The sequence below is a fragment of the Gigantopelta aegis genome, chromosome 3 (genome assembly GCF_016097555.1).
Source record: "Gigantopelta aegis isolate Gae_Host chromosome 3, Gae_host_genome, whole genome shotgun sequence".
NCBI classification, from domain to species: Eukaryota; Metazoa; Mollusca; class Gastropoda; order Neomphalida; family Peltospiridae; genus Gigantopelta; species Gigantopelta aegis.
In genome coordinates, this window is record NC_054701.1 from 43730850 (window position 1) to 43757857 (window position 27008).

General features: G+C 37.4%; 1 protein-coding gene across 8 annotated transcripts in view; it reads right to left on the bottom strand.

Moving 5' to 3' along the window:
• Positions 1-27008, bottom strand: part of LOC121368088 (6-phosphofructo-2-kinase/fructose-2,6-bisphosphatase-like) — an 87935-nt gene that overhangs the window by 47338 nt on the left and 13589 nt on the right. For 3 of the 8 annotated variants that reach the window (XR_005957472.1, XR_005957471.1, XM_041492637.1), the window contains exons 1-2: positions 10275-10535; positions 1964-2089 (exon numbers count right to left, since the gene is read on the bottom strand). Coding sequence is in view for 4 of the 8 variants with exons in the window: in XM_041492637.1 (XP_041348571.1) it covers positions 1964-2089; positions 10275-10335 (187 nt within the window). In the remaining 4 variants the exon portion in view is untranslated. Of the gene's footprint in view, positions 1-1963; positions 2090-10274; positions 10536-21717; positions 22120-27008 lie in introns of those variants that run through there. The other 5 variants (XM_041492636.1, XM_041492635.1, XR_005957473.1 and 2 more) reach the window with 4 other exon arrangements.

Below are 27008 nucleotides of genomic sequence, written 5' to 3' on the forward strand. Positions count from 1 at the left end.
ACACCGTCGACTCCGACTGCAGTGGTGCCAGATTCATCGACAATGGCCTCAACTGCGATGGAGACAGGTGTGGTTCAGTGACGAGTCCCGATTTCTGCTCCGACGTCATGATGGAAGATGTCGCGTGTATAGGCGTCGTGGTGAACGTTATGCGGCAAACTGCGTGCAGGAAGTGGACAGATTCGGCGGGGGTAGTGTCATGGTGTGGGCAGCCATCTCACACACTGGCAGAACTGACCTGGTCCACGTGCAGGGCAACCTGAATGCACAGGGCTACATTGACCAGATCCTCCGGCCACACATCGTTCCAGTTATGGCCAACGCCAACGCAGTGTTCCAACATGACAATGCCAGGCCTCACACAGCACGTCTCACAACGGCTTTCCTACAGAACAACAACATTAATGTCCTTCCTTGGCCATCGATATCACTGGATTTGAACCCAATTGAGCATCTATGGGACGAGTTGGACCGACGCCTCCGACAGCGACAACCACAGCCCCAGACCCTGCCCGAGCTGGCAGCAGCCTTGCAGGCCGAGTGGGCCACCATCCCCCGGGACGTCATCCGTACTCTGGTTGCTTCAATGGGCAGGCGGTGCCAGGCAGTTGTCAACACACGCGGAGGCCACACCCGGTATTGACTCCAGATGACCTTGACCTTGGTGGTGTGTCCTATCACTTACTCACAATGGACTAGAGTGAATTGTGAACAATCCTGCAACATTTGGTAATTATCGGACTCACCATTCAATAATTAAATCAATTCTCCAAATGTTACGACAATGTGGTTTTGCGTTTCTTCTTTTGAAGAGTATATATACATGTAAATGGTCTTCGCCATGAACAAAATGAAAACAAGCTGAAGATCATTCTCCTGAAATGGTGCTAGTCAAGCAATCATATGATGCTTAAAAAAAATATTTCAAAATTTTATTGCAACAAGATTAATTTGACACTGTCCTAAAACTTTCCAGGCGAGTCTTGAGGTGAGCGTGACCGATCACTTGCATTTACTGGTGAAGACTATATAAATATAAGCATCATGACTTTATGCATCAAGATCAAAAATGCAAAATGAGGACAAGCAAGTATAAAAACACAACTTTCCATCCTTGAGCGAGTATGAAATGAGGGCAAAGTACATAGTCATGAAAACAATTTAACAACATCTCAGCACATTTTAAAATTATGGCTATTTTGTTCTTAAAATATGGTTACGGTTAGGGGAGATGGAGAGGAAAACTGTTGGTGCCATACATTTTATTCCCACCAAAAATTACCAAAGGATCATTTATAACTTCAATTTTATTATTATAAGCACTTTCCCAAAGTACAAATCATCGCCTTTGATATACAAGTCCTGGGATACCCGTTTGGATGGGAGTAAACCCGAAGTCCATTGAGGGCAATTGAACCTATGACCCATCACACTTCAGGTAAACACCGACACTAACCTATCTTCCTATCCATCTTCTGATGAGTTTCATTTTATTTATACAATGTACTTATTTTCATGCTTACTGGTACCGTATGAATTAAAGCTCAAACACGCTGCCCCTGGCACACACCCCATCTATCTGAGCTGTCTATCAAGGTCAGTAGGTTATTGGTTAGTTGTTTGTAAGAGACAAGTCTCTGAAGTGACCTTACACCTATCCATTACCAGCCTTATGTCAGATGGCTTTCAGGGGAGGGAATTGGTGAACTGTAAAAAAGAGGAAATCTAGAGGGGTCCTGGAAATTCTTGAAATCCTAGGTTAAAATCTGTGTTATCCGACACATTTTGGAGGAAAGGATTAAAATGTGAGGAAACACAATGTTCCATGAGAGGAAAACAGCTGATCCGAGGAGAATTCCCATCCCTGGGCTTTACAACTACACCACAGAGGCCAGCTGTTCTGATGAAAGACTGTAATACATTATGACGTACACCTGTGGCCAGTGTTAACATCTCAACTTACCTTTTGTGCGAATTCCTATCCAGTTGAGATACCGTGTGAGTTTCTTCGATATGTATGTCTTGCCACGAGCTGGCAGACCCACCATGGCAATCACTGTCGGCGCCTTCACTACACTGGGACATGATGCTGTGAAAAAGAACATACATAAAAAAAAATTAAATTAAATTAAATCAGAAGGAAAGGTATATGTTTGTTTAAAGTGACAGACCCTAGTTTTTAAACATTAAGGCATATTTTTCACTATTAGAGCCATTCTTGATTACTAAAATCATACATTACTTAGATTTTATTGTTTAGATTATCCATTTCCGTACATCCGAAGTGTTTCTGGTCATCCTGGTGTTCCTAATATCACAAAATGCATTTTTCATATTTTAAAAAATACATGTATGTCTGAGAAGGGTTATGATTCTAGTCTGTTTTTAAGGGTATTTCACCATTTTAATATCACAGTCTTTTGTTTCACTTCATTGTAAATTTATTCAAATGTGTTACAGGTTTGTAGATTAACCAAATTTACTGTCCATTTTCACAGGTTAAAACTAGGGTCTGCGACTTTTAACATTTCAGTACATTTTAAATAATTGCTATTTGGTGTGACATATGGTTATGATGACACTTGGTTTAGAAAGAGAAAGGAACTCATCATACAGTTACTTTTACTGAATAGCAGCAAAGAATCTTTAATATGCATCTTTCCATATCATTAAAGTTTTGTTTTGTTAATCAATACATATGGTTAAGGACCACACAGATATTTAGGAAGGAAACCCGATGTCACCACTTCATGGGCTACTCTTTTCAATTAGCAGCAAGGGATCTTTTATATGCACCATCCCATAGACAGGATAGCACATACCACGGCCTTTGATGTACCAGTCGTGGTGCACTGGCTGGAGCGAGAAATAGCCCAATGGGCCCACTGACGGGGATCGATCCCAAACCGACTGCACATCAAACGAGCACTTTACCACTGGGCTACATCTCGCCCCTTCCAATCGATACCACTGGATGTCAAACATTTGGTAATTCTGACATGTAGTCTTCAAAAGACATCAGATACATTTTTTTATTTGTGGGATGAGATCTTTGATGTATTAATCTTGGTGCACTGGCTGGAACTAGAAATAGCCCAATGGGCTCCCTGATGAGAATTGATCCTGGATCGACCATACATCAAGTGAGCACTTTACCACTATGGTTACCGATACCTCTGTTGTGAGGCACTGGTAGGGATGGAATCCATTGATTCTACAACCCATGGTACCTCACAGAGTCAGACGAACACTCTATTACTAAGGGGGCAGGACATAGCCCAGTGGTAAAGCTTTCACTTGATGCGCGGTCGGTCTGGGATCGATCCCAGTCAGTGGGCCCATTGGGGTACTTCTCGTTCCAGCCAGTGCACCACAACTGGTATATCAAAGGCTGTGGTATGTACTACCCTGTCTGTGGGTATGATGCATATAAAAGATCCCTTGCTGCTAAACAAAGAGAGTAGCCCATGAAGTGGCAACAGCGGGTTTCCTCTCTCTATATCTGTGTGGTCCTTAACCATATGTCCGAAGCCATATAACTGTAAATAAAATGTGTTGAGTGTGTCGTTAAATAAAACATTTCCTTCCTTCCTTCCTATATTACTGAGCTACATCAACACCACATAGTAAATTTAATACATATAATTATGTACCTGAATATGTTAAAGCTAAGTGTAAATCACAAGTGTAAATTATATCATATTTTTGTTGCATGGATAGACGTAGGATGTTCTGACCAGTATAGCACCTATCCTAAAAACAATTCTCAACATAAGACTTCATACTGAATGTAAAAAAAACAATAATAACAAGAAATAAAAAACACCACCACCAAACATTCATGACACCTATTTTTCAGACAAGTGGCCAATCAAATGTGAACCTCGAGACACACCTCCTAAACATGCCTGTTCAAAAGCTTGGATGATCTCACTTTGTGTTTAGGGGTTGTTGGTTTTTTTAACCAGTAAACAACTATTTTCTAATAGTATAACACAGATGTTTATTTCAACTCTTTCAAGATGTATCAGGCTGTGAATTTAGCAGGATTCAATGCTTCCGCAAATACCACATTTTGGGTCAGAAGTGTAAGATTATGAGATTGAATTCTAAAATATCTATATTACATTATTTTTATGATTCTGGCAAAATTTCTTAAAATTTTCAAATAATAATAACAAGAGATCAAACTGTAATAATAAAAAATATATAAAAAAATAATAATAATAAGGATCAAATTTCTGACATTTCCATACAATAAAAGACATGAGTGTAGGATATTATATGGGTGGGTGGGTCTTGACTATGGAGAAAAAAGTTGCTAGGTGGTTCGAGTTAAGGTTCCCTGGTAAATTTATTTTAAAAAAAAGAAAATTTTATTTGAGCAGTGTGGGTTTCGACCCCAGATCCCTTCTTGCACATGTACCTAAATAATAAGGATCAAATTATAAAACAATGTACAGTGAAACTCCTCTAAACCGGACACCCTTGGGACCAAGACAAATGTCCGGTTTAAGAGGGATCCAGTTTATAGAGGTTAAGTTTTGTCCTGTTTTTTAAAAAGGAACTCTGTAAAATGTCCAGTATTGAGGAAATTCCGGTTTACAGAGGGTCCGGTCTTGAGAGGTTTCACTGTACATGTAATGACCTACATTTGTATTTGAAGGAATGGACGCTCTCGGCAACATTTCCAGAGGAGGAAAAAGGAATGCATGAGGGTACATGTAGGTAAGTAACAAAGACCAGATTTGTACTAATACTATTGCTCATTATTATTTTAAAAATTAATTTAAAGCTTATTGCCAGCTTAAGTACGGCAATAATTTACAATGAACTTAACTGATACAGGCACAAATATTGGATTATAAGGGGTGGGCCTTTTTTAAAAGCTGACCTGATATGGTATGATTTACTGGTATATAAAATTTGTTTTGTTTAATGAAACCACTAGAGCACATTGATTTATTAATCATCAGCTACTGAATGTCAAACATTTGGTTATTTTGACATATAGTTTAAGAGAGGAAACTTGATATATTTTTTCATTAGTAGTAAGGGATTTTTTATATGCACCATCCCACAGACAAGATAGCACATACCACAGCCATTGTACTAGTTTATAACAAATAGACCATTTCATAATTTTTATGTCAACTTATGTGAATATCATATTTTTGCAATTCATTAAAGTATGGTTTTCACACATAACTCATTGACATAAAAACTGTGTGAACAAAAACAATGAAATAGCATCTATATATTTGCCAAATTCAACTAAGTTGCATTTGCTGATTTCACAAATGTAGCTTAATGCTCAAGACATTGTCACATACATAATGCTAGCTAATTTTGTTTTATGAACTGTACACTATTATAGTGAATGACTATAGTGATAATGATACATATGTACAGTGTACCCCCAAACTCCATTTAGTCATTATAATTCCCTCGATAATACCACCAACAGTGTGGTCAAAAGTCAATCATAGTGCTTTCAGTAACCTGTTGATTGGTGAAAATCTGACACCAATGATCACTGGTAGTATACAGTAACTGTGCGCTGTGTTATCGAGTGGCAATTAGCAACAATTGCTTTGGGAAGCTGTGGTATTCATACCCAATTAGCGCTCGCAGGACAGGAACAAATGACAGTCTGATAGGTGTATTCGTTTCATTATTTCAGTCATGGATTAATTACTCCAGGTCTGGTAATGATCTCCAGTTACCACTAAGTGACGATATTCATTTGGTAAAACAAGCCTGGAACATTGTCAGTACCACGACCATCAAAAACTGTTTGATTCATACCAGGGTTGTTCCTTGAGAGCCTCATGCAGAGTTGCTGGAAGCACCAGCCAATGACACAACAGCATTACGTGATCTCGTTGGTGACGTAACACGCAGTTTTTTTTTTATCGACAATGAACTGTGAATGGACTATGATGAGTTTGTCAAAGTAAGGAAATGTTTATTTAATGACGCACTCAACACATTTCATTTACGGTTATATGGTGTCAAACATATGGTTAAGTACAACACAGATATTGAAAGAGGAAACCCGCTGTCACCACTTTATGGGCTACTCTTTTCGATTAGTAGCAAGGGATCTTTTATATCCACCATCCCACAGACAGGATAGTACATACCACGGCCTTTGTTACACCAGTTGTGGAACACTGGCTGGAACGAGAAATAGCCCGATGGGTCCACCGACGGGATCGATCCTAGACCAACCATGTATCAAGCGAACGCTTTAACAATGAGTATGTCAATGTTGATAAAGAGGTTGAGACACTTGCCATTCTTGCAGTTTCAAATATGCAGCCTATCCAACTAGAATTTGTCAAGTGCGCTGTGCAATTACCCCCCCACCTGGGGGGACTAATTGCAACGTATGGAAGCCTGATCGAGTATCGCGTCTCGTACACCGGGTCACGGGCAACCGTGACCTTGGTGTACGGAGATCGCATACAGAAGAAAGGAAGGTGGAGGAAAAGGAGACGTGCACCAGCGGCGGCGCAGGGGGGGTCAAAACTGGTGGCTAAACCGCCGGCGGCGACTCCTTCTGTTAGACCGCCCAACGCCACTCAACCGAGGAAGACGACCAAGATGGAAGAGGTTCCGGCCCCGGCTGTCTCGGCTTCCGTCCCTCAGGAAGATGACGAACTGGACGAGCTTGACACAGCCATCTGTGTCACCCCGTTCAATCGGCCACCTGCACCAGTTCCTACTCAAGCGCCTCCGGATGTGTCGCCGATCCAGTCGACGACACCCGTTGAGGCGCAGGCCCGGAAAGAACCCGTTGTGAAGAGGAGGAAGGCGAACACTCCCCCGAGTGCCACTCCAGCCAGGCCAAGTCGCCCCTCTCAACCGCCGCAGCCGGGGACAGAACCAGTGGAGCAGTGGTCACTGCAGGCCGGCCGTCTCCAACAGCGATATCAACAGCTGGTTAAGACAAACCTCACGGATGTACGTCTACTGATGAGTCGTCCAAAAGATCAGTCATACCAACCTCTGCCAGACGGACTCAACGAGGGGGAATTCGCGGTGCACCGACTCAAGATGCGGGAGGGACAAAGCGCTGTGTGCGTAACCATCCGCCGGAACGGAAGATTCAACCAAGGTCTGCTGCTATCGGAGATGGACAACCCGACATTACACCGTGTCCTCAAAACCGCTGCGGGTCCACACTACCGTCCAATCACCAAGTCCTTAGCAGACTCCGATTACCGGCAGTTCCTCCAGCATCTCGAGACCACCGACTACATCGGATCCCCCTAGACACCAACCTTTCCTAGGACAGGTATCAACCTCTTTTTTTGGGCTAGTTAGACTTTAAACGTTTTGGAAGCAGTTCAAAATTCTTATGTTTATTTTTTTATAAGTAGTCTAACGCATTTTACTTTGGCGCCCGTTCAATTGCTCAAAATCACCTTAAAAACCTTTTGGCTGAGCAGTCTTAACTATTTTGGGTTAAATTTTAGAGTCCGGACATGTATTTGGATGCAGTTACTCTTTGTAGACTTAGGTAAAATACAGGCTTCACCGAGGAATCGAAATTCAGCCAATCAGAGCACGGCTCCCACTCGGTGTACTTCAAGTTTGTGAAGTGTTTGCTATTTGGTCCGCGCTCGCGTTGACCTTACTAAATGGCTTTTTTCCAAATTCCGCCCACCTCAAACTTACCCCCCCCCCCCCCTCCTGCTCCGGAGTTAGTCACTGGCGAAGTCAGAGGCTAAATCCGTGGTGGGCGTGCCTGAACCTTTGTGGATAGGGGCACGTAAAATGAGTTGTCCGTCCGTCCGTGCTGAGCAGATTGTTGAAAGTGTCAAGATAACTTGTGACAAAACATGCAATGACCAGAAAGGAGAGTCTGATACTGAACCAGAGCCCATTCCTTCAGTGGCCATGCAGTGCCTGAGATGCCATTAAAACGTAAAATTTTCGTTTTGTAGAAGAGAATCAACATTCTGACTTACAAAGTAAATAAATACATAAATATTTGATAATTTCTAACTTGGTTGTAGTTATTTTTATTTTATTTTTGTTACTGTCTGTTAGTTTTATTTAAAACATGTCATTCTGTTGACATTTAACAACTTTTAATAAAATATGTTTAGTGGCAAACCCAAGGCACCCTCACTATACCACTAACTCGATATAACGCCAAAATTGCATTTAAAATGGTAATAAGTTTTCACTTAATCGAGGTTATACTGATGTATATCAGATCTCCCTGTGAAAAAATTAAGGGGATTGATTAATTGCTCCCCTAACTATGAGGAGCCATTTATGATAATATTACTATACTGAGCATTAATATTTGATACTTTTGAAGAACTTTTTTTTTTTTAAGATGAGCTGAAAAATAACTCTTTCAACTAGTCTCAGGGGAGTGATGCATAGGGAACCAAAGTGATAACTTCCTGCTGTAGATGTAGTTTGTTTTGTTTAACGACACCACTAGAGCACACTGATTTATTAATCATTGGCTATTCGATGTCAAACATTTGGTAATTCCGATATAGTCTTAGAGAGGAAACCTGCTACATTTTTGCATTTGGTAGCAAGGGATCTTTTATATATGCACCATCCTACACACAGAATAGCGCATATCAAGGCCTTTGATTTACCAGTTTTGCTGCACTGGTTGGAACAACAAGTAGCCCAAAGAACCCACTGACGGGGATCAATCCTAGACCAACCGCACATCAAGCGAATGCTTTACCACTGGGCTACGTCTCGCCCCAGATTCCCTGTTGAAGTCCAAGTTATGATTATATGCCAAATTAGTCAACTCAAACTTGGCTGATGGCAGATGTATCAGGCGGGACTAATGCCAAATGTGCCGACATGACCAACTTGTAGCAGTCTATAAATCTCTGCACATAATCCTAGTACACAGAACACTGGCCCACTTTCACAGCTGGGACAAAAATAGTACTCTCACAACAAAAACAACCATTCAACCAGCAAGTCTAATATCAGATTTCTAGGGGTGACTTTCAAACAGTTATGGTAACATTGAAACAAATATCATCTATGAATAATCCTCCATGGGGCATGACTTTTGTTGTTGTTTTTAGTGTTTTCATAAAACACTTCAATTTTAATGACATCCTACAAATCGTACTAAGATTTACAGCCACAACTTTCCTTATGCATGAATACAATGGATGAAATGGTAAACAGCTTTCAAAATGAAGTACAAGGTAACTTTTTTATATACAAGTAACGTTCTTATTTAAACAGTTATGAAGATATAATATACTAAATATTGCTATTTTATTAAAGGAGAAGAATGCTATTTAACATGTTATGCTTTGATACAATGGCATGCTATAGACATTGGAAGATGCTAACAACTGAATAGGCTAGTAATATAATTATTAATACATATAATTTGCTTTTCAACAGGGAAGAAGAGAACAATGCTTCAGACTTTGTAACATCCCCTGGCCTTCACTTCTGACTCCTATGCATGCATATAATTTAATTTTAAAAATGTTATGATTTAAAATATAATTTTATTAATAATACATAGAGGCTATTTCATGTTTGTTTTTTCAAACATGATTTTTATGTCAACAAGCTTTAGTGACAAATGAAAATTATTTCATGGGGGACATAAATTTCATAATAACTGGTACGGAGATTGTTATTTTATTTATTACAGCAGCTGGTTTTTTGTCCTCTAAAATCATTTTTATTTTGTAAGCTAAAACTAAAATGAGGTAAACCACTTTGCACACTGTTGTGAGTAGTGATATAATTTTAATTTTTTTCACATTCACAGATAATTGTTAAATTCAAAATTCTATTTACACCATTAAACAAAATCTATACTGATAAAACATAATTTTGTACTATAACATTTTCTATGGCAAACTTAACAATGGAAACAGAGGCTAAAATTCAAACTGTTTAAATTATGTGATTTCATATTCTGTTTGTAAAATTGTGAGGTCATATAATTTAGTACCAACAAGGTCATTGCATAATGTCATCTAAGACTCAAGTCATCCAATAATATTGCATGCGATACGTGATATGTGAAACAGTTCATTGATATATATGAAAAATATTTTTCCCATTAGAGATAAGTATATAATAATTATATATATGGTTTACATTTTAGCCAGGATAATAAAATGCTATTGCATGTAGCTTGACTTTGCCTCCAATAATTAAAGATATATATATGTATAGGATTCTTAATAACATTAACAGTCAATGCACCAAATGAAAGCTCTCCCAGGAAATAACTATCTTACCGGTTCCCCATCGCCTTAGCCTTGCTCTGCGTTTTTCCAAATCAGACGACTTCTCATTCATTTTGATCAAAGCGGTTCACCGAATACCCCAGATCAAGCACAGAAATATTGATTCCTTGTCAATGTATTTTCAGTGGTTAACTAAATTAGTACAGCACTGCACCACTACAAGCACTGTAGCTGCCCAACAACTGAATAAAAGTAAAGAAAATAGCACATTGCATTTGTATTGGGGACACTGACTAAATATATACATGTAGGTAACCTTAACCTTGAAGAAAGTGGAACAGTTCATTTTGGTTGAGGAGGGAAGACAGCATGGCAGTAAAAAAACAAAACCCAGCTTTTATAGCAACAGTACCGGTATTCTGCTTTTTAACCATTTTTTAATTATCTGTAGTTAAAATGTCTACAAAAAACTTCCAATTTGTGTATACTATATTATTTTTATTATTAATAAAATTGTATCTTAAGGAAACTGTTCTATCTTGGTTGTGTGTATATAATATAAGTATATACTACTTAACTTTAGCTACAGATATACAAAATATATGTCATGATATTAAAACAATTCATGCATATCTTAAATTTTTTCAACATGTGATCTGCGAGTTGTTTGGATGTTTCATACATCACAATTATAATAGCAATGCACAACTACATCAAACACTTCACATTTGTTTCCAAATATCCTTAACAAAAGTTGAGTATTGTACTATTAATACAACCAGTCATCATTATACCTTCTATTTATACTTGGAACCTTAAGTAGGAGAATTAAAAAGGATTTTTATTTCTGACAAAATTGTTTTTAAATAAAACTTTTATATTTCAAATAATCCAGGATCTGACATTGTATATTTTGAAAAATAATTTAATATACTAAATATGATATTTTAAAAAAGGCAAAGTAGTATTTTCATATGCAGTATATTATAGATTCATATATGCTGTTTTAAACATAATTTTTAAATTTGGCATAACAGTAATGAATGACTACCAAAAAACAAATGTCACGTTCTGGCTTACAATTGGTTTTTTTTTCTCAAATAAAACTCATTTAAAAAAACCCCATAAAATATAAGTAAATTGGCAATGAATTTTTTTTTTTATATATGCTTAAGGGTATTAACAATACGCTATAATAAAAACTTAGTTTAATAGATCATTTTAAAAATTCCACACCCATGGACCAAATATCATGGAATGGCCCAGCCCATACATAGTGTCAATAAGCACAGCAGAAATATGAACCTGAAAAATCAATAGTGCTATTATAAAACGTTCAATGATAAATTTTTCCGTGTCAATCATTATCATTTATTGATTACCACAAAACATTTCACAATATACACTGAACTGAATGTTTGTTTAATCATATCTGTCACTTTTCTAATGCATCATGTAAGAACGACCAAAATATATGACAGTGTACATTTATCTTGGATTACATGTTATAATAGATCATGTTTAATCAATTTGTAATTTACACAACACATAGGCTCATTAGTTACTTATTTAAAAAAATTAAATAATTGATTTGTTTCCACGATAGTCTGTAATAATTCAGTCATTCATAAAGATCTAGAGAATTACATAGGGCATAGAGCATCAGCTTTATCCTGTGTAAGTTAGAATGGGAAACCCTGTTATCCTTGCAAGGCTAAATTCAATCACCCTTAAAGGACTTTGGTCCCCTTTCTCATCCCTGGTACACTAAAGGCAGTGTGGTATGTACTCGCTTGTCTATGTGAAAGAGCATGAAGCATAACCATTTTTGCAATCATAACAATCGTAAGTCTGTCTTGTCATGGGCTCCAATGTGTATTGTCATTTATATTTACATCCATGCTAGTATCAAATTATAGTTCAGGCACACTGTCCTGGACACACACCTCAGCTATCTGGCTATTAGTGCTTAGGGAGAGAGGGAGAGGGAGAGGGAGAGGGAGAGGGAGTGGGAGAGGGAGAGAGAGAGAGAGAGAGAGAGAGAGAGAGAGAGAGAGAGAGAGAGAGAGAGAGAGAGAGAGAGAGAGAGAGAGAGAGAGAGAGAGAGAGAGAAAAAAAAAACTTGTTGTGGGTGGAAGCCGGTACTGAGAGGCAAACCCAGTACATACCTGCCTTGTATCTGATGACTTAATCACTACACCAGGAAGGCTTGTATCACCAGTATCAAGTTTCCTAAGAACAGACCAGGAAGAAAAGGAATGCTTGTTTAATGACACCCCAGCACATTTTTACTAGAGCTACGTACATGTATTAGATGTCTAACATAATGTTAGCAGTCTATCTCGCCCCATGCTTGTCAAACTGGACGAAGAATAAAAGGTCGTAAAAAAAAGAAATGAAATATTTAATATTTTCTCACCTCAGCTTATTTTAAATTATTGCTATTCGGTATCTAACATATAATTAATTTGAAACTTGGGTTTAGATATCATATTGTAAAACAATTCACTGTGAGTCAACATACAAGTAGATTACTCCTAATGAACTGCATTTTCCCATAGATTTTGAAGGAAATAAAACAGCTTTTGATTAGCAGTAGGGAAACACTGGTTAGGATATAAAAAAATACATACAGTGAACCCCTCTAAACCGGACACCTTGGGGAAAGACAAATGTCTGGTTTTAGGAGGGATCCAGTTTAGAGACGTTAAGTTCTGTACTGGTTCTTGAAAAGGGACTCTGTAAAACGTCCGGTTTTGAAGTAATTCTGGATTAGAGAGGGTCTGGTATTGAGAGGTTTCATTGTATATAAAAAAAAAAAGAGCAATGGATCCACAGAGAACAACTGGTCCTGCGACTTGTTGTACTTAGTGGAAAGCTCTATCACGGAGCTATATCCCGACCAAAGATCACTGATACTACACGGGTGAAGTACCCGGTATGTTCTTCAAGTGGAAGTATTATAGATCAGGTGACTCATACAGCACTTCACTTGCTCTATCAGGTATTAAGATTGGTACATTGTGTGTACTCCATTGTTACTATTATAAAGTCACTAAGCCTAGTTTCCTAGGTGTGTACCCTTTCTGTTTTGAAATTTTTTTATTTTGAAGTACACGCACAAGCAAACACCTGGTTAACCAGAATAACACTGAATTTGCCAGAACTAATAATTTAATCAAGACATTTTATCTAATATTTAATTGAATGGTAAAAAAGGTCAAATCACACCTTGATATGAAAAAGAAAATTGAGGGGAGAAACCAATTGTTCCCCTAACTTAGATTATGGGGTACCATTTAAAAAGTTTACATATTCATGTCGTATAAATTCACAAGCTAAGGGGAGCTAAATATTATAGGCATATTTTATTAATTAATAATATGTACATTTTCTGTATGTTTTATAAAGGTAATTTTATAATTATTAATAAAGCCTTAAGGTTTGTTTAATCTCAGGGCAGCGTGGTGCTGATTAACACAAGATGGCACCAGGCTACTGACACATGGTACCTCACCATGCTAAAACAAACTATGGAAACCACTAAAGTAAACACATTTTTTAAAATCATTTAATAAAAAAAATTACACATCAAAATTATTATAAAAATTGTTGTTTGTTTGTATTTTCCAAAATGGTTTGGATGTTTTCTAAAACGTTTAATAGGACTTAGTTACTTTATCATTTATTACTGAATTTATTTAATTTTTTACAAATATCCATTCATATTAGGAAGACTGGAAGTTAAGACCAATCTACAAACTCAAGTTACACAATATATATACATGTAATACATGTACATATTCAGTATTATATGAACAGGTCAATGACTTCACTCATGCCTTAACTTACATACATACATGTATGACATGAATCATGGTAATATATACACATATTCATATGTGACCAAATTCAATCAATAATTCCTATACATTTGTGTAGTTTCCATCGTGAAACATATTGCTCACTTTTTTTCATACTATGAAATTTACTACAAACTATTAACTTCTTTTAAAAAATGTCTAAATTGCATATAAAAATAGTTGGGTTTTGGTTGTTTTTTTTTGGGGGGGGGGGTTCCAAAACACATTTACTTTTCTTTTAACGTTAAACCAAACTGAAACGATTTACAAAAAACATTTTTGTTGAAGGATGGGATGGATTATAGTACAATTTCAGGGTGGTGATCTTCAGCTTACCTTCATTTTGTTCATGGTGCAGACTGTTGACATGTTACCCCGGAATATTATGTCCATGTATGGACATGTATAGTAACCTATAGGTTTATTGAGACATGTACATTTATCAAGTTTACAATTTAATTATTTTTACTGTTACAGCACTTCACAGACACATTATTATTTTGTTATTTATGGGTTAATTGGGGGCGGGACGTAGTCCAGTGGTAAAGCGCTCGCTTGATGCACGGTTGGTCAGGGATCAATCCCAATCGGTGGGCCCACTGGGCTATTTTTCGTTCCAGCCAGTGCATCACGACTGGTATATCAAAGGTTGTGGTATGTGCTATCTTGCCTGTGGGATGGTGCATAGAAAAGATCCCTTGATACTATTGAAAAATTGTTGTGGGTTTTCCCCTCTAAAACTATCTAGGTTAAAATTACCAAATGTTTGACATCCAATAGCCGAAGATTAATAAATCAATGTTCTCTAGTGGCGTCATTAAATAAAACAAACTTCTTTTTTATTGGTTAATTGAGAACTATATTTATCAAGTTTACAATTTACATTATTTTTACCATTAAAGCACTTCACAGACATTATTATTTTGTTATTTATAGGTTAACTGAGACACGTATATTTATCAAATTTATGATTCACATTATTTTTACTGTTAAAGCACATCGTAAACATATCATTATTTTGTTATTTAGTCACAACACTGGTCTCACTATATATTGATCTTATATTTTATCATTTGAATATTAAGCTTTGTTTCATCATAAGTTGTCAAGAATGCAGTCCCATTCTCAACTTTATTATCATGATGTAACCTTCTGGTGTTCTAACTTCCATTCTTGACTTGTTTTAATGCAACAGTGTAAGTATTTATTGAACTACTTACATGTAGTAATCGGGATATAATCTCGGAATGTTAGCATATGTATTTTTATTACTGTTTGTTTATTGAGTAGGGATCATCTAAGGTGGGATACGTTGCATTAAAGAAAGAAAACAAGCATTCTAAGAGTACTGTTTAAAGACCATAACTCAGTGTCAAGAATGTGTAAATTGCTATGAAAGTCAAACATAACCTGTAACTCTACATGATCAAATTATTTTTTTAAATTTCAATATCTTGAGGCATTGTCAGGGCTCACCCTGGATCAAAAATATCTGTAGCCAAAATATTAGCCAAATGGAATTTTTATTAGCCATATTGAAAATGCTTTAGCCAAAATTGTTTTACGCAGTACTGTACAGAGTGTTATATATGATATTATGAATATGAAAATGCATCTTTTTCAGCTAATTGTGTACAAACTGGAATAAATCAGAATAACAAAACCTCAATTGGGGTAGGGGTAGTTAATATATTACTTCAATTTTTCAGTGGGGGTTGGGGGTGATGCATTATCTTCAGAGTTGGAAGCCAATACCCCGTATACCACCCCCACTTCTAAGGCCTATGACATTACATTAACAAACATATAGAAATATGGGGGTGGGCGGATGTTTATGGAGGGTGTTGTGTTTTCTTTCTTCCTTTTTTTCCCAAATAGAAATTTGAGAACTTTTTTCTAATATAGAGCTCATTATTTCTTTAAATAGCAATCTTTGTTAGTTTGAATTGCTTTTTCTTTTCTTTATCTTTTTTTAAGTAACCCATCAATTCCCCACCCCAAACAATTTCATAATTTGTGTCATGTTGTTGCTGTTGATTTCAGCGTCCTGTTAAATGCTTGTTGTGATTTCTGCTTGCAAAATACCTAGGCTAAGAATGCCGACTTGACAGTCTTATTGAATGTCACCTCACAGTCTTACAAATTTATATCTAAAATTATCTAACAAGTGCTCTCGACCATGGGTACGAAATTAACAAAGGCAAAGGAAATAAACAAAAACTGCAGTTAGGTATTCATTGATGCGAACAACTATTGTTTTTCTACAAAATCACATATAGATTTACTTCTGTGTAATCGTATTGTTTAATGTCCGCAACAATGTCTTTTGACACATGGGTGTCAGATGACTGAAGCGTGACATATATTCTCGCCGAGAGCTGTCCTCAGTTCAGCCAACTAACGTTCTTCCAAACGTTTGTGAACTATTAGATTGGTGTTCATCGTGTCCATTTGGTTTAACATGAAGCGCACAAACCAGTCTAGCGAACATTTTGTTTTCACTTGGTCTGGCTGAACTCAGCCCTTGAGATAGCCTACATGTCTTTTGGCCCCAAACTGGCATGTGTATTCAAATTGACACGCATTGTCGGTCTGTTTGTATTACTTAGGTTCAAAGGCTTTACAAAGTTAAAATAACAAGTTACAGATCTTCCAGACATTGCTGTCATACATGTTGAATGCATGCCGTTAAAATTAATAACCGTGATTATTAAAATGAGCAAACATCATAAGGCCTACGCTGTATTCTGTATGACATCGTTTCTCGTTACCAGTCGTGAGATCGCTATTACTCTAATTGACTATTTGGCATCATTATTATGTTTGAGGTGTCAGATAGATTATGTAACCGTTTGTTCACATCAGAAGACAGAAAATGGTTTAGCCAAAATTTTAGCCACTTGCAAATTTTATTAGCAATTTTTTGTAAAAATTAGCCAATGGCTAATTTGGCTACCGACAGCGCGAGCCCTGATTGTGAAACCTAATTTTCATATCTCCCAAGTTCAAGAGCCATAACTCCATAAGAAAGGGTAAATCGCTATGAATGTCAAACTTGATCTGTAACAGTACATGATAAAGCTATAGCCTATTAAAAAATTTAATGCCAAATATTTTGAGGCATTGTCAAAAAACATCTGGAGAACTATAAGTGGACAGACAGACTAACACACAGATGGACGGGCAGACAGGACAGAGATGAAACATAGTTCTCTCCGGTTGGACTGGTAGGGGACTAATAAACTAATGGTCAAACTGAATTTATGTACGTGTACATAAACATGTATGTTCATTATGTGAATTCAAAATAAAGTATTTCTCGTTCCAGCCAGTGCACTACGACTGGTATATCAAAGGCTGTGGTATGTACTACCCTGTCTGTGGGATGGTGCATATAAAAGTAGTCCACGAAGTGGCGACAACGGGTTTCCTCTCTATATCTGTGTGGTCCTTAACCACATGTCTGACACCATATAACCGTAAATAAGATGTGCTGAGTGTGTCGTTAAATAAAACATTTCCTTCCTTCAAAATAAAGATACAATGTTAAAAATTGTTTTAAAAAGAAAAGAAGAGTGATGTACTTACTTTGGTAGTTATTCTACTTGTGTAAAACTGGGCCAGTGACCGGCCACAAATTACACGGTAGATTAAACTGTAGTAATGTTACTTACAACACTGGAAGTCTCGTCTGTGAATGAGATTAGTTTACATAAACATGTTTACATTTATCTGAACCCGTAATACATGAATAACATGTGGAGAAAATATCAATGTCAGTCCCTGTGCATTGCAGCAACATAAATAAAAAGCATATAAAAACATGAAAAAGAATAGAGTCAAATTAAAGTAGTACATGGTTGGGATTTTTCAGTTGATCAAGTTCATCCTGCATTGCGTGTTTGATAAATCTGACCAATAAATTAAGTACAAATTCCATGATTGAGTATCTTAAAAGGTTAAAGTTTGCTTTGTTTACTCTATAATGCCACCATTAGATAAATCATCGGCTATTGGATGTCAAACATTTGTAACTTTGACATACAATTTTGAGATGAAACCCGCTACATTTTTCCATTAGTAAAAAGGTATCTTTTATATGCAGCATACATGGACAGATAGCACATACCATTGCCTTTGAAATTCCAGTCATGGTGCACTGGCTGGAATGAGAAATAGTCCAATGGACCCACCAACTGGGATCGATCCCAGACTGACCGTGCGCATTACCAAGCTACGACCCACCCACTGAATGAGTATCAGTATATATACAATGAGAACAGTTATATGAATGGGGGAGGGGGGGGGATTTGTTTTGTTTAATGACACCACTAGAGCACATTGATTAATTAATCATTGGCTATTGGATGTCAAACATTTGGTAATTCTGACATGTAGTCATGAGAGAAAACCTGCTTCATTTTTCCCAATGCAGCAAGGGATCCCAAAAACAGGATAGCACATACCACAGTTTTTGATCAGTTGTGGTGCACTTGTTGAAATGAGAAAAAACAGTATCAGTTCAATGGATCCACCGAGGTGGTTCGATCATGTGACATAAGCACCTCCAGCGAGCACTCAACCAACCATGCTAAATCCCACCCATACTGTGATGAGTGCAAATGCTTGTTATGGCATAGTTATTTTGATCACGACATATTTTAAAAAATCAACATTAGTCAGTATTGTTTTTAATGCAGATTTCCAAACAAATTAGTGTATACATCATGCACCTGTTGTGAATGAATAACAAAACATTAGCATGTTTATGATGGAATGATAATGCGAATTGTAGACTTCCTAAATGTGTCTTACCTACATGTTACCAAGCCCTTAATTTATGGTAGTCTGTCCATGTGTTACCCGGCACTATGCTTATTTCAGTGCTTGTATGTACACTCAACTACAATACAGAGTGACAGGTACTTGCTTCTAGTTACATAGTCCTTTGTACACTAATTAAATATTTGGAATATTAGATAAGACCTATAGACCCTTCCAATAATAGAGCACTTTATATGCTGTGAGAATTGGAACTACAGATTTGTGATATCCGAAGGGGGACGTACAGTATGAACAGAAACCGTATGCAAACAGAAAATTAATTTTTTCTGTCAAACAAGAATGCATGGCACATATATTTTTAACATAGAATCATAGAGAAATGAATGATATACAACACTGGCAATTAATTGAAAACTTTTATTAAAATCTTCACTTGGGAATCTGTACATAATGTAATTTCTTTATGGGTATATCAAGTAGTGACAGGATTTTTTGTATGTGAATTTTTTTGTTATTATTATTAATTCTCTAATCATTCACCATGGGTATTACTAACTTTTAGTTTAGATGTGTTTAATGAAGAATGGTTATATGTTTAATTTTGTTATTACTTTATTATAACATGTGGAATTATTCATTTCATTTCAACTTATTTTTGTGCTTATATCAAATTAAGGTTCAAGCATGCTGTCCTGGAAACACACCTCAGCTATCTGGGCTGTCTGTTCAGGACAGTGGGTTAGTTGTTAGTGAGAAAAAAGAGGGTGTAGTGGTCTTACATTGAGTCATTAAAACTTGCTCTAGGTGGGAGCTGGTACTGGGCTGCGAACCTAGTACCTACCAGCCTTATGTCTGATGGCTTAACCATGACACCACTGAGGCACTGAGCACACACACACACACACACACACACACACACACACACACACACACACACACACACACACACACACACACACACACACACACACACACACACACCCTGGTTCCTATTGGCCTGTAGATTATTATTATAAGTCATAGAAGCATCACGAGGGGTATATGGCTTTTTATGTACCCTTTGTGTGTTCTTTTACCCCGAGCCGAAAGCAAGGGGATAAAAGAGCACACAGAGGGTACATAAAAAGCCATATACCCCGAGAGATGCTTCTACAACGATATGTTAAACCATATAGCCAAATAATCAAAATAACGCCAGACAATAATTGTTAACAATTTATTAACGGAGCCGTACCACGCGGACGCGAACGAAACCACTTGTCAGTGACGAAAAATAGTTCCATCGATAAACGAGTTTTTAACTTCAAATGTTTGTAATACGAAATTGTCTGAAACAGATATTAATAAAAAAATTAAAAAACTTTATTTATTTATAATCTAATTATTGCTTTAGCATTAACTGGGGTGGCTGGAAACTGTTGGAAATTACAGACGAGGTATAAGAGAATTTGGCTCCGCCCACAGGGGTATAAGGGATTTGTCCAACGGCAAACAACCAATGAGATTAAAGAATTTTACATGAAGGCGAGATAATATATTTTGACTAATTTTGTTCATGCAAAATAATTATGACAAAACAGATTAGAAACATTGAGAGCAAACATTCTGAGAGTAATGATAAAGCAATACATGTCCCCTACTGCATGGGCCCCAACATTTTTTTGTATCTGAAGGGCCATAACTGCCACAAATGGGGATATTGTCATAAAATTCAAACTTGATCTGCAACATTACATCATAAATTTATACACAAAATTTAAGCTCAATATCTTGTAGCATTCCAAAAACAATGTGTGGAATTTAATTTTTCATATATCTCCCAAGTTAAAGGGCCATAACTTTGTCAAAAATGGTTAAATTGCCATGAAAGTCAAACTTGATCTGTAATAGTAATTGATAAAGCTATATACAAAATGCCAGCTTAATATCTTGAGGTATTGGGGGGGGGGGGGGAGGAGTCTGGAAAACTCTATGTAGGACAGACGGACAGACAGACATGAAACTAATAGTCCCCTCCAGTTGGATCGGTAGGGAACTAAAAATACTGAAGTATATAAAGACCTTCATCAAAGAATTACACACTTCCATCAATATTTCTATTGGCCTACATATACTGATCCACATTATGCATTCTTGTAAGCCAGTGAAGTACCATCTGTACCATCAAATCAATGAGCATTGGTATGTATGTACACATTCCTGCAACATATCAATAGCAGTAAAATTAAATATAGGCATTGTAGTCTGCCCATTAACACTATAATATGAGGTGCAAATCCAGGGGAAGGTGTTGGAGGGTACACCCATCGAAATTTTAAAATGCATGTACCCTGAAAAATCCAGTGTGTAGCAATTGAATACAATGGATTTATTTATGTTCAGTGGGAGACATGCAATAAATGTTGTACCCCCTTCCTGAATATTTCATATATGTCAGTGTTCTTTTAAGATATTGCTGAATTCTGTTGGTACTATTTTTAAAAGTTCCCCCCCCCCCCCCCCCCCATACATATGTAAACAAATACCACTTACATACATTATAAATCCCAGATATTTAAAGTATTACAGTGTCATAAACAAAATCATAAAGAAAATTGACTGGAGTTTTTAAAATCAAAACAACAGTCATCTAAATATTAGGAATAACAAGGCTATCTTTAAAAAAAATATTTGGTTTGCTGTAACACAACCCACTATTTCCTATTACATAGTAGTAGTACATGTCTAATACATGTACTCTGATATTTTATTTTTGATTCCAAACAGGAAACAAAAGGGAGGCTACAGCAAACAAACAAGTTTTTTTTAAAGGTTTGCCCTCATCTGTCAATATTTATAATAATTACCTGAGGTTCTAGCATTGATGAAACTTGGCATTATCCCAGTATATTTCCACACTGGATAAACAATTGCTTTTAACTTTTTAAAAATAATTCACAGTATATAGGCAATAAACAGCTGCTTACATTTCTGAACAGCCCTCAACAGGTAAAATAAAACACTGTGCTGAAATAATGCTGAGACAATGTGATTATACCACGAGTAAACGCCCAGTACACTCCCTGGTTGTTCTGACATTTCTGTGTAATGTGTGAGAGAAAGAGAGAGAGAGAGACTGGAACTAGCCTATGAACTCCTTCATGACACATACATTAATACATTATCACACATAACCTTGTGTTAGGAGAGAGAGATCACACGTTTATCACATGTACGGTCTCTAGCTGCGTTAATATATTCATATGTTAATACAGATACAAATACACACCGGATCAATCATGTGGGTCCTGATAACCGTTCCAAACTGATAACAGCATACATTACTGATTCCAGAGGTAGGGGGAGGGGTTGGTGTGGGGGGGAGGGTGTGGGGGACAACATATCTGATCAATCTTGTGTGTCCCGATAACCTTACACACTGATAACTCAATTTACTCATTACAGTATTTATCAAACCCATAAGTGGTTCCGGGGGGGGGGGGGGGGGGGGGGGGGGAGGAGGAGGAGGAGGAGGAGGTGGTAGGGGACAACATACCTAATCAATCTTGTGTGTCCCGATACCTTTACACACTGATAACACAATTTACTTATTACAGTATTTACCAAATCCATAAATGAATCCTGAGGTGGGGGACAACATACTGGATCAATCTTGTGGATCCCGATAATCCTTACACACTGATAATACAATTTACTTATTACAGTTTTTAACCAAACCAGTAAGTGAATCCTGAGGTGGGTGTGGATGTGGAGGTGGAAGTAGGATGGAGGCAACACACCTGACTGAACTTGAAGGTATTTACTAATCCTAAGTGAATTTCTAGGATGGGAGGTTGGGGCAACATATCTACATGCACCTGATACCCCTTTTATACTGACATTAACAATTTACATGAACCATTCTAGGACTCACACTGGATAATTTTTTATTTAGCCTATTTTCAGATACGTAGAGTATTTCCTTGAAAATTATTTTTAAAAATTGCTTAATTTAAATATTTTATTAGCCAAACACCAACGTTGTAGCCACTTTGCATAAAAATTTGCAATTGGCTAATTTGGCAATGGATAGGGTGACGGGTATGTGTGTGTGTGTGTGTGTGTGTATGTGTGTGTGTGCAGGGGATGGACACACTCTATTTTATGTATTTGACAGTTTATCTCATAAAATAACATACACACTGACAACCGTTTTATAAAATTCCACCCCATCTTTTTCTTCAAATTTCTATAACCAGCAAAAATAATGATTTAAAAATCCGGACATGAATATATCATTGTGAATGTAGCATAAATAATGTGTTGTGCACTTGATAAACTGTATATATCGTTACCTGACCTCATAACACTGAGTACTTTTAACACTTGTGATATATTGAAAGAAAAAAGAAAGAAATGTTTTTGTTACCTGACCTCATAACACTGAGTACTTTTAACACTTGTGATATATTGAAAGAAAAAAGAAAGAAATGCTTTATTAAACGACGCACTCGAACACATTTTATTTACAGTTATATGGCGTTAAGGACCACACAGATTTCTATAGGAAAACCGCTGTCGCCACCACATGGGCTACTCTTTCCGATTAGCAGCAAGGGATCTTTTATCTGTGCTTCCCACAGGCAGGATAGCACAAACCACGGCCTTTGTTGAACCAGTTATGGATCACTGGTCGGTGCAAGTGGTTTACACCTACCCATTGAGCCTTGCGGAGCACTCACTCAGGGTTTGGAGTCGGTATCTGGATTAAAAATCCCAATGCTCGACTGGGATCCGAACCCAGTACCTACCAGCCTGTAGACCGATGGCCTAACCACGACGCCACCGAGGCCGGTTTGTGATACACTGAAGCCTACCTGTACGTGTACCTGTAAATCAACAGGTGTAAATACAGGGTGTGTCTGTAGTAGTGTCCACATTATGTTTATCATGAATGTTCATAAAACAAGGAAATCCAGTCTGAATGACATAAAAAGATAAAGTATGTGTATGCGTCTTTACGCCCTTATACATAGTGAACTAGTATCAGTGGCAAGCAAACTAGCTCAGCACTTAATGTAGCTCATCGTGTGCTGTGAAACCGCTATGCTATGAACTAACAGCTGGGGGGGGGGGGGGGGGGGTCTCTTGTAACCTTTCGCTTTAGCCATACATTACCATTGTTATTGATGAGATTTGATTTGGTGATATACTTTAAAGCTGCTATTTGATAAATTGCCAAATAAGAAAAGTAAGTGAGTAATTCATCCGGTTCATTATTTGCCACTTTTTCTGCATCTCATAAGTACTTTAATCTTGCATGAAATTGAACAATAAAAAAAGATGATTATGAAAAAATCTTCAGCATTCATCAACTGAGACCTGAGAAGTTAACAATGTATGGAATTGTATTTCATACATTCTAAATAGTTGACATTATCCATCATGATAAAAAAAAAAAAAAAAATGGAAATCTGAATATAGAAATAATATGTGTGTGTGTGTATGATGTTAGTGAGTGAGTGAGTGAGTGAGTGTGTGCGTGCGTGTGTATGTGTGTGTCTATATATATATATATACTGATGGAAAGAAACAAGGGATCGATTTTTCTACTATCAGTAAATAGGGCCATGATTGCGCATTTTGCATTAACTCCCATACAATTTCAACGCTATTGATTGAGCCTAAACTCACTCCCTGTAATGTAATGTACGTGCAGAATATGTTTCCACGATTTTTCCACAATGTTCTTTCGGGTATATAAGTTATTGTTGTATGGAGATTACAGGTTAGAAAGGGTTTTGAAATGGTACGACAATACATGACTTTAGCTCAAAAATGGACTGCTGTGGGTATGGTTAGGTCAGGAAAATCACAGGTTGCAACTGCTCTTGGGAAGTCAATTAGCGTGATATCAAGGTTATGGAACCTGTACCGACAAACTGGCAACGTGAAAATGCGACCTGGTCGAGGAAAACATAAAGTCACCACCCTTCGACAGGACCGTCAGATTCGCCTGATTGCTTTACGGGACAGATTTAAGCCTTCATCTAAAATAAATGTTGAATTCAGGGCTATATGTCGGCTAAGAATCAGCGACCGAACAGTATGCAATCGACTGAAAGAAGCCAGGTTAAAAAGTCGACGACCAGTTATTGCAATCAAGATGACAGCCCAACACAAACGATTGAGGTTACAGTGGGTGCGTCAATATGGGGTACGAGAACTACGTCATTGGCATTGTACAATGTTTAGTGATGAGTCTCGCTTCAATCTTGACTATGCTGATGGAAGATTGCGTGTTTGGCGCCGTCTTAATGAGCGACACACTGCATGCACCATTAAAGAACATGACAGATACAGGGGTGGTTCTGTAATGGTGTGGGGCAGGATAATCTATGACAACAGGACAGATCTGATACGGCTTGATGGAAGAGTCACTGGTATTCGATACAGGGACGACATTTTGCAGCCGGTAGTGATACTGTTTTCACGCAGGGTTGGACGCAACTTTGAGTTCCAGCATGATAATGCACGCCCTCACATAGCCCGTGTTTCGGTAGACTGCTTAAGAAATGCCAATATCCAAACTTTACCCTGGCCAACAAAAAGTCCAGACCTGAATCCAATAGAACATTTGTGGGATGTTTTGGGTCGTCGTGTTCGTGAACGCCCCATTGCGCCCCAAAACGTGGATCAACTGTTCTTGGCTCTCCGAGACGAGTGGCACAACATTCCAAGAGCTACCATCTGTACTCTCATTCAAAGTATGCCCCGACGTTGTGCTGAAGTTGCGCGGGTGTATGGGGGACACAACCATTATTAATATTCAATAAAACAACTTAAAGTTCAGGTTTTCTTGTGTCATTTCTAACTGTATAGTGAATTCAAATTATATAACATAAACATCCGATCCCTTATTTCTTTCCATCAGTATATATATGGTGGTAACTTCATCAATAATTTAAAAAAAAAAAATATGACAATACAGAATGCAAATTTATCACGATTCCATGCTTTTATGAATCCCCGATTTTGGGTCTGACGTGTAGCATTATGAGATGGAATTCCAAAATATCAATATTAAATCATGTTTATGGTTCTGGTGGAATCCTAAAACAAATCCACATATTCAATACCTAAAATAACATTCTAATCACTCAACCCAATAATAAATGTAAGCAGAATGTATTCCGGCTGCAGTGCAATTCTATTATATATAGCAGAAACACTGGATTCCAATTATTTGTTCAGTTTGAATGTTAGCATTAGGGTTAGTGCTTAATGTTCAGTTAATGTAACACATTGGGAAGCAAAGAAAGAAAGAAATGTTTTATTTTTACAACGCACTCAACACATTTTTATTTACGGTTATATGGCATCAGACATATGGTTAAGGACCACACAGATATTGAGAGGAAACCTGCTGTTGCCTCTTCATGGGCTACTCTTTTCGATTAGCAGCAAGGGATTTTTTATATGCACCATCCCATATACAGGATAGCACATACCACAGCCTTTGATGTACCAGTCGTGGTGCTTTGACTGGAGCGAGAAATAGCCATATGGGCCCACTGACGGGGATCGATCCCACACCGATCGTGCATCGAGCGAACGCTGTACCACTGGGCTACATCTCGACCCTAGGTTGGGAAGCAGTCAAATTGTTAACGTTCACTTGTGAACCTTTTTACTGAATGCAGCCCAGTTCTAAAGAGTGATCATTTTATGCACTCAGCCTGTTTGGACCTTTTGGGGTTTTCTGTCATCTCTTCACATTTATTTTTATTTATGTGTTTAAAATACAATATATGAATAAATAATAATAATAATAATAAAATACTTTATTTTCAGAGGGTAAACAAATTCAGTACAATTTGTTTTGGATTTTGGTTTTTTTTTCAACAACACCATTGGAGCACTTTGATTTATTAATCAATGGCTATTGGATGTCAAACATTTTTTTACATATACAGTAGTCTCAAAGATGAAACCCAATACATTTTTCCATTAGTAGCCAGGGATCTTTTATATGTACCATCCCACAGACAGGATATAGCACATACCACAGCCTTTGCTATACCAGCAACGGTGCACTGGCCAGAATGAGAAATAGACCAATGGGCCCACAGACAGGGATCGATGCTAAACCGACCGT